This window comes from Cornus florida, unplaced genomic scaffold, assembly GCF_030987335.1.
Source record: "Cornus florida cultivar Cherokee Brave unplaced genomic scaffold, ASM3098733v1 CherokeeBrave_3.0.0_Hap2_Chr10, whole genome shotgun sequence".
Taxonomy (NCBI): domain Eukaryota; kingdom Viridiplantae; phylum Streptophyta; class Magnoliopsida; order Cornales; family Cornaceae; genus Cornus; species Cornus florida.
The window spans coordinates 85,580,118-85,592,571 of NW_026775580.1; the positions used below are offsets into that span (position 1 = coordinate 85,580,118).

Sequence of the window (12,454 nt, forward strand, 5' to 3'; positions counted from 1 at the left end):
ATATACTGAATGTATTTAATAAATCGAACAGCGGTTATTTTTCGTCCACTGCTTCAACGTCCATTATCTCAGCAGTCTCTCGAGGTATGCTCGATTCACACTCTCTCTATAATTTGATTTCTCTCTTTACAATAATCTCGCTTTTGAAGTTCACATTTCTCAATAATGTCCGTTTAATATGTCAAACTCAACCTAAAATTTCAGGATATTTATTCTTGTCAAACTCAACCTAGAATTTCAGGATATTTATTCTATCTGAAATCTGCATTTCATTTACATTGAATTTCAGATAGACTCGATGAATATAATGGATTGATGGCTTTTCGGCCTTTTAAGTCATGGCTTCTCTGAAATTCTACATATCACCAGATACATACGAATCAAAGAAGTTTAATTTCTCAGTTAACTCTTTGCAACCGTCTGATCGATGTTCAATTTCTTCTTTTAATGGTTATTTACATGTAACTGGTGCCTGTATTGTGAACCCTTTTAGTAAGCTCAAGCATATTAGGGTTTCTCGGATAGGTACTGAGTTGTCAGACAATTTTGAACCAAATCAAGTTGAAGATTCTGCTAATTGTAATGGGTCTGTTTGTGAGAGCTCAAATATGCAAAACTCGAACTTCTATCAGGAAATTCAAAAGGGTCGAAGAAATATTTGGAGGAGGTTTCGGGGTGTAAGGAAAGTAATTAAAGATGTCAATTCTAAGGCAATTTCTAGAAGGAATGATAATAAACATGAACATGAACAAAGGGATAGTATAGATTCCATGTATGATGGTGAAAATGTGTTTGATGTTGATATTGGTGCTATTGGGCCTGACTTGAGCTTGGAGCGTTGCAACTTCATCTTGAAACAGCTTGAGAGGTGTAGTGATGCCAAAGCTCTAAGATTTTTTGAGTGGATGCGAACCAATGGAAAGTTGAAGCAGAACAGAACTGCTTATAACTTGGCACTCCGAGTGTTGGCAAGGAGAGAGGCTTGGGATGTGGCAGAAATGACGATTTTGGAGATGACTGTTGATTCAGCTTGTGAACTCAACTTTCAAGTTTTCAATACCCTTATTTATGCTTGCCATAAGAGAGGTTTAGTGGAGATGGGTGCAAAGTGGTTTCGTTTGATGTCGGAGAATGGGGTTCGTCCTAATGTTGCTACCTTTGGTATGCTCATGAGTCTTTACCAGAAGGGTTGGAATGTTGAGGAGGCGGAGTTTACTTTCTCTCAAATGAGGGATTTGAAACTTAAATGTCAATCTGCATACTCAGCAATGATCACAATATATACCCGTTTAGGTTTGTATGAAAAAGCAGAAGCTGTTATAGACTTCTTAAGAGAAGATGAGATACTTCTGAATGTGGAGAATTGGTTGGTTTTGCTTAATGCTTATAGTCAGCGAGGGATGTTAGAGGAGGCTGAGCAGGTTTTGGTATCAATGCAAGAAGCTGGGTTTTCCCCAAATATAATTGCATATAACACGTTGATCACTGGGTATGGAAAAGTATCAAATATGGATGATGCGCAACACCTATTCCGGAACCTTGAGATTGCCGGATTAGAGCCTGACGAAACAACTTACAGGTCCATGATTGAAGGTTGGGGTCGAGCCAACAATTATAAGGAGACAAGATGGTTCTATAAGGAGCTCAAGCAGTCAGGATTCAAGCCTAACTCGTCTAACTTGTACACGATGATAAATTTACAAGCCAACCATGAGGATGAAGAGGGTACTGTGGAAACTATTAATGATATGATAAGAATTGGTTGTCAGTATTCCTCAATACTTGGTATTCTTTTACAAGCATATGAGAGAGCCGGGAGGTTTAATAAGGTGCCTTCCGTTTTGAAAGGTACCTTTTTTGAACATATTCTGAATAACCAGATCTCATGCTCAATTCTGGTCATGTCTTATGTGAAACACAGCTTGGTAGATGATACAATAAAAGTCTTGCAGGACAAACAGTGGAAGGATCAGGTGTTTGAGGATAACTTGTATCATACTTTAATTTGCTCATGCAAGGAGGGAGGTCATCTTGAGAATGCTGTCAAGATATACACTCATATGCCGAAGTCTGACAACAAGCCCAACTTGCATATTATCTGCACAATGATAGACATTTACAGTGTCATGAACCGATTCACAGAAGCGGAGGACCTTTACCTGAAGTTAAAGTCTTCTGGCACTGCCTTGGACATGGTTGCCTATAGCATTGTAGTAAGAATGTATGTTAAAGTTGGATCACTTAATGATGCTTGCTCTGTTTTGGATAAAATGGACAAACAAAAGAATGTTATTCCAGACATTTACCTACTCCGTGATATGCTCCGTATATATCAAAAACTTGGCAAATTAGATGAATTGGCAGATCTGTACTACAAAATCATGAAGATTGGAGTCACTTGGGATCAGGAAATGTATAACTGTGTCATAAACTGCTGTGCTCATGCCTTGCCAGTCGATGAGCTCTCAAGACTTTTCGATGAGATGCTTCAGCGTGGTTTTACACCCAATACCATGACCTTCAATGTTATGCTGGATGTTTATGGAAAATCAAGGCTTTTCAAGAAGGCTAGGAGGGTGCTGTTGATGGCTAGAAAACAAGGCTTTGCTGATGTAATCTCTTACAATACTATTATAGCTGCATATGGGCACACTAAGGACATAAAGAATATGTCATTAACCGTTAGAGAAATGCAATTTAATGGTTTTATGGTTTCTCTTGAAGCCTACAATTGTATGCTGGATGCCTATGGCAAGGAAGGCCAAATGGAGAAGTTTAGGAGTGTGTTGCAGAAAATGAAGGAATCAAGTTGTGCTTCCGATCATTATACCTACAATATCATGATTAATATCTACGGAGAGCAAGGATGGATTGAAGAAGTTGCGAGTGTATTGATGAAACTGAAAGAAACTGGAGTAGGACCTGATTTGTGCAGCTATAACACTTTGATAAAGGCATATGGAATAGCAGGAATGGTTGAAGATGCTGTGGGTCTGGTTAAGGAAATGAGAGAAAATGGAATCGAGCCTGATAGAACGACCTATATTAATTTGATCACCGCTCTGCGAAAGAATGATAAGTTCTTAGAGGCTGTTAAGTGGTCCTTGTGGATGAAGCAGATGGGATTGTGATGCAAATCTAGTTTTTTCTGTATGGTTTTCTGCTCCTTTGTCTCTCCATGTCCAATAACAATTTGGACTCCATCTCATACTTCTACACATCTTCAACTTTTGATGCCTTTAGTATGATCTGTTTTCATTTATTTCTGCATCTGAATCACCTGATTTATATCTAATTCTTTCATTATGGTGACTGTTCTTCTTGCTGTGGTTTTAATTTTATGAGAAAGGGTCCAATGTTAAAATATGAGGATCTTTTATAGTCTGATCATAAATGCATACAGACAACAATTTGAGCTGCATCAGCCAATAATCTGGGACCAATATATTTTCAAGATTGTTACATATTTATTTTATATAAGACTTATTGGAGATAGAGTTAGGAATTTGATTTCAAGGAGCATATCAATCATTTAAAAAAAAAATCTAACTAAGCAAGGCAATACACATGAGTGTAAGAAGAAAAAAATTTTGAAAGAAAAGAAAATTAAAAACAAAGAAGAAGAAAATAAAAATATATATAAATGAGTGAATTATGAAAGAAAAAATTAGGGTTTTGATTAAAGAAAAGGAATGCAAATTTATTAGAGGAGAATAAAAAAAAAAAAAATTGAAAAAAAAATTGAAGAAAAAGTAGAGGAAAGAACTAGATAGTTTATCAGAATGTGATAATTTTAGGGGGGCATAACGTAAAATTATCCTGTGCATATATTTATATAAATAAATAAAATTTAGTGGCCGAGTTTTGTGTTTGTACGGTTTGCCAAGTTTCGAATTTTATTCCTAAAGAAAAAATGAAAAAAAAAAAAAATATATTGCCAAACAGCCACCAAGTCCGACATAGTTTAGGAAACTTCAGATGAAGATCTATAAAGCTTGAGCAGTGAATCTGGCTGAGAGGTTAGAGATGTCCAAATCATCGAGATTGTCCCAATCCGAATTTCCCAGGGAATTGTTGTATGAATATCACAATCAAGAAAGTAGAGAGAAACGAATCACTTTCTAGAGCCTTCTCTTTTTTGAAGAACATTCTCAGTCGAGCCTCTCAGGTACCTCTCTATTCCTTCTTCATTTTGTAAGAAAGTGAAAAGCTTAACTTGCTTTGACTATGTATTTGTTAAGGACCTAATTGAATATATATATATATTGCTTACTAGGCGTTATCTATTCAATAGGGTTGAGAATAATCACCAAAGTATCTGTTAAGTTCCAGCATAGTTGAACTTAGTTGTTGGATTTGTGAGCAATCTCGTTTTCAATGTCTATTTTGATTTCTTGGGAGCCAAAGTATCAAGGCTATTATTTGTTGGAGTGGTAAACCCTACTGCCAAAGGGTAGTTATTTTTGCAAATAATACTAAATTTTAGACTCTAGATTTATATTTAGTTAGTCCATTCTAGTACTATTGATTGGACCAACAATGGATTTCAAAGCAAAAAAAAGTTGTAAAAATTTGATTTTTGCTATTTTTTTTAATAATTAAATGGATTTCAATGTTTAATTCTTCGGTTGGTGTTGTTTATACTGATGGGAATGTTTTTAATTTCTCCAGCTGCTAAACTGGCTTGTAGGCCAGCCCTAGACTTGATAAGGATTGCCATCTAAATAAATCAAGAATTCTATTGGGTGGTGCAAAGAATTAACCAACTCTATAGGACGATTACCTAGTGCATGATTTAGATGTGAAATTATGTTCCCTTGATGGTGGTGTGCTCATCAGCTTAATTAAGGTTGGTTAGATTTTAACTCTCTCTTTTTGAATGCGAAAAGTTCTCATTGTTCTATGCAGTTTAGCTTCTGTTTTATATGAGATTTTGTTATGTTGATTTGTATATCTAATTGGGATTCTTCTTCTTTTTAATAAAAATTAGGACCATGCCTCGTAAAGTTAATTATGGAGTTAATTATGATGAAGACTATGATGTCTACGAAGATTACAATTATGATGATTATGGTTCTAACCCAGAAGCAAACCGTGAGTAATTTTCTTGATTCAAGATTTTACCTTTAGGAGGCTTTTATAGGTCGTATTTTCTATACCTGAGATAGCTTGATAGCTACAGAGTCGGTTTTATGGGTATTGAGGATTGTCATAATATACAAGTTGTTTATATGCACCTTTAAGGAAAATGTATATATGTAGAGATATCTCTATTAATGTATACCTGCATAGACCAATATGTGTTTTGAATGAGACCATCGCCCTAAATAGAGAGGAATGAAGAACATGATTCGTATTCATGTAGCAGACCCAAATAGTTGAGAAAAGGCTTTGTTGAATTGAGTTGAATTTTAGATATCTTTGCGATGGACATTGTTGAATCAACTTGATTCCTTAGGAAATACGAGGGTATTAGAGGTTGTTTCTGTATAATTCTTAATATATGATGTAGTATAACTAAAAAAGTCCTTTATTTTTTGCACCTTTGGGCATCCTATTCTTCGTTCTTTTGAATATTAGTTAATAGCTAGCTGCATGAAGAAATTTTGGGAAGCAATACAGTAAGGTGATAAGTTGGAAAAACAAACACACACATATAGTTGTCTCTTATCCGATATATTATATATATATATATATATATATATATATATATATATATATATATATGTAGTTGTCCCACTGAAAAGTTTCTAGGCTCATGAAGTTCCTATTTTACATTCTATTTCATTAACTATGTGATGAATACTTGTTGCGGCAGCTGTAGCACCCGAGACAAACCATAACAGCATTAGGCCTGGGGTTTGGCGTTGATCAATTTGTACATTTGATAATGAAGAGAGTATGTCTGCATGTGATATATGCGGAACTCTTCGTAATCCTTCAGTTAACATTTATTGCAACGGCAATAAGAATACAGGTATTCAAGAGTTTCTTTGTTCATTTTGGATTATTTTCTCAAGTTTGTAGAATTGAGTTGTATGGATTGTTCTTTACTTCTTTGTTCCTATCCTATTTGGTACTTTTCCTCTCTGCAATTTTCAGTGTTGTAGTCATATTACCACACATTTGACAGAGTAAGTTTTTAAATCTACCACCTGCTAGGATAGTCTGATTGAGATAAGAATTTGAAACTGCTAAGACTTGGCTCTAACCCAATGATTAGATTACATTGAATCTTAGTATTTTGATAGTGCTTGAAGCTCAATAGATTGCTCATTAGGATAATCTGACTGAACTATGAGATAAGAATTTGAATCTGTAAAGAATCAGCTCCAATCCAATAATTTAGATTGTGTTGAATCTTAGTAATTTGATTGTACTTGGTAAGTTATTAACTGTATGAGCTTCATAGATTATGTTGTGTTATAATAACAAACGTCAATAAAATTAGAATTCACATCAAGTTATTAACAATATAATTCTATACTAAAATATATGTATTATATAATAATCTTCTGTAAATCATATTATTGTTGGGTCAGACCGCCCTTTATTTAGTGTTGTATTTACTTGTTAATAATATAATTTGGATCCTTAGTAAGATTTGGACTAGTGATTGAATTCAAAGCAAAATCCGAATCATTGATTGACCTACCACTTAGTCACACATCCTTGTTGCATATGTTTTTCAAGGTGACCGTGTAAGACAGCTTGCATCTATTTTGGGCACCAGCACCTAAGTTTGCATCCTTGTTACGTGGGCTTAATCTCATGTTCATTGCCCCTTTATAGAATAGATCTTTTTTCATGCAGCTGATGGCATGTGCAAAGATTCTGGAGCATCCATTATGGCCAAGTCTCTTTTTGCATCATTGCTGCATCGGATACCCAAAAAGGCTGTGACCTATCAACAACAGAAAGATGATTTTTCAACGGAGGAGTGCAATAACTTCCACAAGCTTGGAAATATCCAAGGAAATTTTCATGTAATTCATAAGGCTTTTAGCAGTCAAAACCATTACCATTTCAATATAGGTCTGCACATGTTCTAACACAGGATATCGATCCCTAATGTTTAACATTAATTATCTTACATTGTAGAATATGATTCTTCTCTTTTTTTTTCAGCTCTTATTTATTTTTGGATTCATTCTGAGAAAAACTGTCTTTTCTTAATCATTTTCATCCTTAAATACTTTGATGATAACAGCCCCTTTCAAGTTTGATGTCCCATCTCCAGATGACTTGGTATCAAATGGAAAGCGTGCCTCCAAAATGGGTTCAAAAGGTATACTCTAGTGGTCTCAAATATGAGTTTTAGCTGAATTTCCTTCAGAGGAAATAATTTGTTTAATATTTACTATATATTGCCGTACCAATGGGCCAGTGGCCCAGCGCCAATTGTATAATCTCTCCTCCCTCAAAGGGGAGGCGAGGGGTTCTAGTCTTGTTTTGGACATTTGTGTGCGTGCGCGATTACTTACCTAACCAATTTTTTTTTTTTTTTTTTTAACTATATAAAGCCCTGAAAAGAGCTAGACTACCACTATCTTTACTGTTCAATTGCTTCAGCTTCTCCATTATGTATATATCACGTCTTAATTGTGTCTAGGAATATTTTATCATTTTCTCTCTAGACTAGAGCATTTAATGTCTGGATTATTAGGAGGATAAGTTTGCCCTCTGTTGTGCCAGATGGTGTGTCTTGATCTCATTGTCCGAAGCCGATCTAGTTTCCCAAGTTAGGGAATCTTTATTTGCTTTTTATGAGGGATGTGGTATCTCAATTGAATTTGGGACCCAAAGGATTCTCACTCTATGGTAAAAACGAGGTATTGCCTACTTGACTGATGGTTGCTTGAGCATGGGAAGGGCTCCAATGCTCTTTCACATGCTGGAAGAGTGGGACTTTATTTAGAAAGAAGGGTGCACTGTGCACATTGATAATTATGGCTCCAGTTGAGGCTCACTGGCAGTGAAGTTGCCATGCAATGTGAATGAGAGGCACCTAGACGACTGGATGTGAAAACTGAGGCGTTACTTGTCGTGACTGAGGGTTTCCAGGATTTTTTCGGAACACATGAATCCCTTGCGTGAGATAGTTTATACCCTTTACCTGTCTATTATCATAATGCTGATGATTTAAGTCTTGCTAACACTGTTCTGTGTTCTTAAAATTTTCACATTTGGGCAATTTTATTTATGCAATTAGTGCAACTATATTTTGATTTGCATATTTATTGGTGGTGAAAGTAGTGGGCTAGATTAATTGGATTTGGTTCTTTCGTCGACATTCCTGAGTTAGAATTGGGCAATATTCTCTTATGATGCTACTTTATATTTGCAGCCAACATCAACAAGTTATCTGCTTCAGATGTTCCATCAAGCGGCAGAGAGAAGAACACTACAGGCAAATTACAGTCGCGCTAAAAAATCTGATAGCTCTTCGGTTTCAGTGTCAGAAAGTGGACATGATAGTGTGGAGGCGACCAATTCTTCAGTTAATGGGCATGTGCCACAAAGACTTTCCAGTAGCGTGAGCAATATGTCTTTCAATGTTAAATCTGGATCCTTGAAGAATGTTGATGCCAGAAGGGCTATATCATATTCTCAGTATAAACCTGAGAAATGGATGCTACCTGACAAAGCAGAAGATATTTTATGTCATTGGGACAGAGTATGCATTCGCATCACGTGTGGAGGCATGTCATTTCATAAAATTCACTATCTGGGTTACCTCCTTGATAAAAAAATAAATAAAATAAATAAATAAATAAAAATTGACTTTTAACACCTCTCTCCATTCCACTCCTCCACTCTGCATGGTTTCTATAATTGTTCTTTGAGAATAAAATTGAACCCCCACCCCCCGGCCGGGCGGTGCCCGCACGATGAATGAAGGAAATTGGATGTAGCTTCTACCATTTAGTCAGGATTTATGTAATAAATAGACTAACAATACGATTTTCTTAAGTGGATTTGTTGAATCTACTACTATAACAGTATTTGTCCATGTACATGGGTGATAGGTTCTAGTTATGCCATCAGGAGGCATGGGCACGGTACGCTCCTTGGAACGTGATTCTCAGGCTTGTGCCATTGCAAGAGCCAGAGCCAATGTGGCTGTCTGTCTACAAGGTATTGATGGAAGCCATGTGATGATATGGATGGGGATGTGTTATGCCACCCAGATTTTCCAGTTTCAGTAGCAAACCATTTGGAACTGAAGATTCTTGTCTTAGATGTTAGAACCCCAATCGTGATTGGCTCTCAGGTAATGTCCTCTGTAGATTAAGTCAATCTTCATTGTTTTTCTTTGATATGGAGAGAGATATTAGAACAACTTTTTCATGGAAATGAGCAGCTGGAGTTTCACATACATCATGCAAAGGAAGCTGCTAGAGTTGTAAGGTTATTGTCATTACTTGATCCAAAGACTGGAAAGGTAGACAAAGCAGTCCCCAAGATGTGTAAGCTAAAAGCAGAGTGCAGTAGTTGAGGTTTGTTACCATGAAAATTATTACCGCTGTTATTGTTGTGTGGAATGAATTGCTCAAATTATTAAAACCTGGTGTGATGGGTCTGTTGTCATATTTCAGGTGGTTCTGCAAGAAGCAGTTTGCGTGGAGTTTTCTAGCTGCAAGGCTCTTGGGAGAGCATTCCTAAGATCATCAGGAACAACTGTTGCTGTAGCCTGTAGGCATTGTAACCCGAATGGTGGGAAGAGAATAATTCAATCTGACATTGCATACACGAAGAACAGGTGACATTGAATGTGTTGAGGTTTCAGAATACCTTGTTTCTTTAGTGGATGGATATATGGATTTACATTATAGATGAGTTGTCCTGTTCATGTACACATGCAAAGTTTATTTATTTAATTTCATATGTTTACTTGGCTCGGCAATTATCTTGTTTGGTGATGCATTTTGAAAGCTACGTTTGTGTCTGTCAATGTTTTGACCTTGTTGGTAAAAAGTTCTTCCTGCACCATACTTACTGATAAACCATCTGAAATTTGATATATAGATATTTTCCAAATTTTCATCATATAAACATGTATTTAAAGAAACATTCAAACCAAAACTCTCCTCCTCGTATACAAAATTATCCACCGAGTCATCCATTAGTCCTTGTTTGTTCATCAATATAGTCAACTTCATGTTCTTCTTGAACTTGTGAAGCCCTTAAATCAGCATCAGATAGCTCAGCAAACATACTGACTGTAGTGAGGTTGAGCATATAAACATCTATGGCCATCGCAATCTTGTGCTTTCTGGGTCACAGCAAGTTTGGAATGGTAAGGTGAATAGGCAGAAAGCAGACGTATGTTGTGCAAGAACAAGAGGAGTACGGTCCTTTTTGAAAATTTTGGAGACACAACGAGAGAAGGATTATATAAAGTCTCATGACTAAGCTTTTGAGGTCGAATTCATTAACAAAATGATTCTCAAATCATCCGATTTCCCAACAACAGAAACATCTTCATTAACAATTATTTTTTATATATGTTATATTATATCTTATTTATGAATTTAATCCTTCTACTATTGGTGTTAAAAGGGTATTTTTGTCATTTTTGGTAAGAAGAATTGGTTCAAAAGTAAAGTTATTAGAAAGTTTTACCCTTAACTTAACTTGAATAGAAGAAACTGTAAAGGAAGTCAAAATCTCCCCAGATTGAATTATTTTGTCGCTTAGGTCGTTTGAATGTATTTTTTTATTTTTATGTTTGGTTGTCATAAAATATTTACAATATATATATATATATATATATATATATATATATATATATATATTAAAACTTAACAAAAATAATTTATTTATCAATTTTCGGCAAGGTTGAAAATTGAAAATGAACAGGGAGGGAGTTGTGATGACTTTAACAAGATTTTGTTTTTATTATTGTTATTTTTTTTTATGAATTTAACTCCATGAAAAGTGAACTTTTGAATAAAATAAAGGACAATATTTGCTTATTCATTGGTGAGTAAGAAACTAATACTCACTGCGTATGGGGGGCAGTATGGGGGGCAATGTTAAAATGACAAGTGTCTTTATATTTTAAAATAATAATAATAATAACTTGAGAGCTATCCGGATTAAACCTAAATCAATCCAAATCAAATTCTAATTTATCAGCTTAATCAACTTCGGTAAATAAATCCAGTTGCAAAACATTGTATTCGACATCAATCTGTACACTCTTGAGTTCAACGTCTAAGCATAATTTATCACCAATTTCCTTCTGTGAGTCATGAGTAGGAAAGTGATACTAGTTAAAAACAAGAACAATCAAATTATGAAAGATCAACCTCATGCCCAATTTTCAGTTCCTTTATGGCCTTGTGAATTTTTTGAAAGGTTACTTAAAGGTGCCATAGATTCCTACCAATAATAAAACACCAGTTTCTCTATGTAAAAACATGAGAGTGAGAGAGAGAAGGGGAGAGGGAGAGGACTGCCTAGATGAGATTAGGGCTTCCGCATGATAGAAGAGTGAGAAAGAGGGAGAGGAGAGAGAATTAGAATTTAATTCGGATTCATTTGGGTTTAACTCAAATACCTATAAAATTATTTATTTTTTATTATTTTAAATGTAAGAATACTTGTTAGTTTAGCATTACGCCATATAAGTGTTGAGTATAAGTTTCCTATTTACCGGTGAGTAGGCAAGTATTGTCCTAAAATAAATGTAAACGACGAACAGGCTGTTAGAAACGGGGGCATTAAAAACATAAACTTTGGATGAGATTTGGAGATTCTGTTAAGAATTTTTTGTGGATCTCTAGACGAGCGCGTTTTTCTCCACCAGGAAATGAACGTGGTATATTTACTTTCTCAAAGCTGTTTCCGGGTGAATGAGAAATTAGCTCCAAAGTGTGGTGTTTTGATAAGCCTAAATGGGTATGCAAAATGTAGGAAGTGTTTATCCCCCGTGGAAAAAATGTTGAAACCAATTGAAATTTAAATAAGCCAGATTTGAGCTTGGGCTTGAACCTAATTGTAAAGTCCGATTATTTTTTTTACTAAATGGAATTTTGGATTGGGCCTTTATTTTTGGGCTGGGCTTATTTAAATGGGTTGTTGGTTTTTGAATTTAAATTAAAAATTAGTTTTTTCCCAAAGGGGTATATTTATTTCCAAAGGGTTGCATCTGTTTCTAAAGGGTTACAATCTATTGGAGTGAATATGTCTATTGGTGAACAAACACCATGTGAACCATTGCAACCAATAGGAGCGGATGTGTCCAATGATGAAGAGACACATAGAAATGGTTGTATCTAATGATGAAGAGACACACCCAATCCGAAAAGGCACCTTACTTAAAAACTACTTTTTAGTTTTTTCCAAAGGGTTGCACCCAATCCGAAAAGGCACCTTACTTAAAAACTACTTTTTAGTTTTTTCCAAAGTGTTGCACCCACCCGAAAAGGCATCTTGTTGCCTATAA

General features: G+C 35.4%; 1 protein-coding gene and 1 pseudogene across 1 annotated transcript; both read left to right on the top strand.

Annotated features, from left to right (window-relative positions):
* Positions 1-6: 6 nt before the first annotated feature.
* LOC132279645 (pentatricopeptide repeat-containing protein At4g30825, chloroplastic) lies at positions 7-3,312 on the top strand. The gene is made up of 2 exons (XM_059781672.1): positions 7-84; positions 290-3,312. The coding sequence occupies exon 2, from the start codon at positions 339-341 to the stop codon at positions 3,129-3,131; it is 2,793 nt and encodes a 930-aa protein (XP_059637655.1). The 5' UTR covers positions 7-84; positions 290-338; the 3' UTR covers positions 3,132-3,312.
* A 118-nt stretch (positions 3,313-3,430) lies between these two features.
* Positions 3,431-9,907, top strand: LOC132279646 (uncharacterized; annotated as a pseudogene).
* The last annotated feature ends 2,547 nt before the right edge of the window (positions 9,908-12,454 follow it).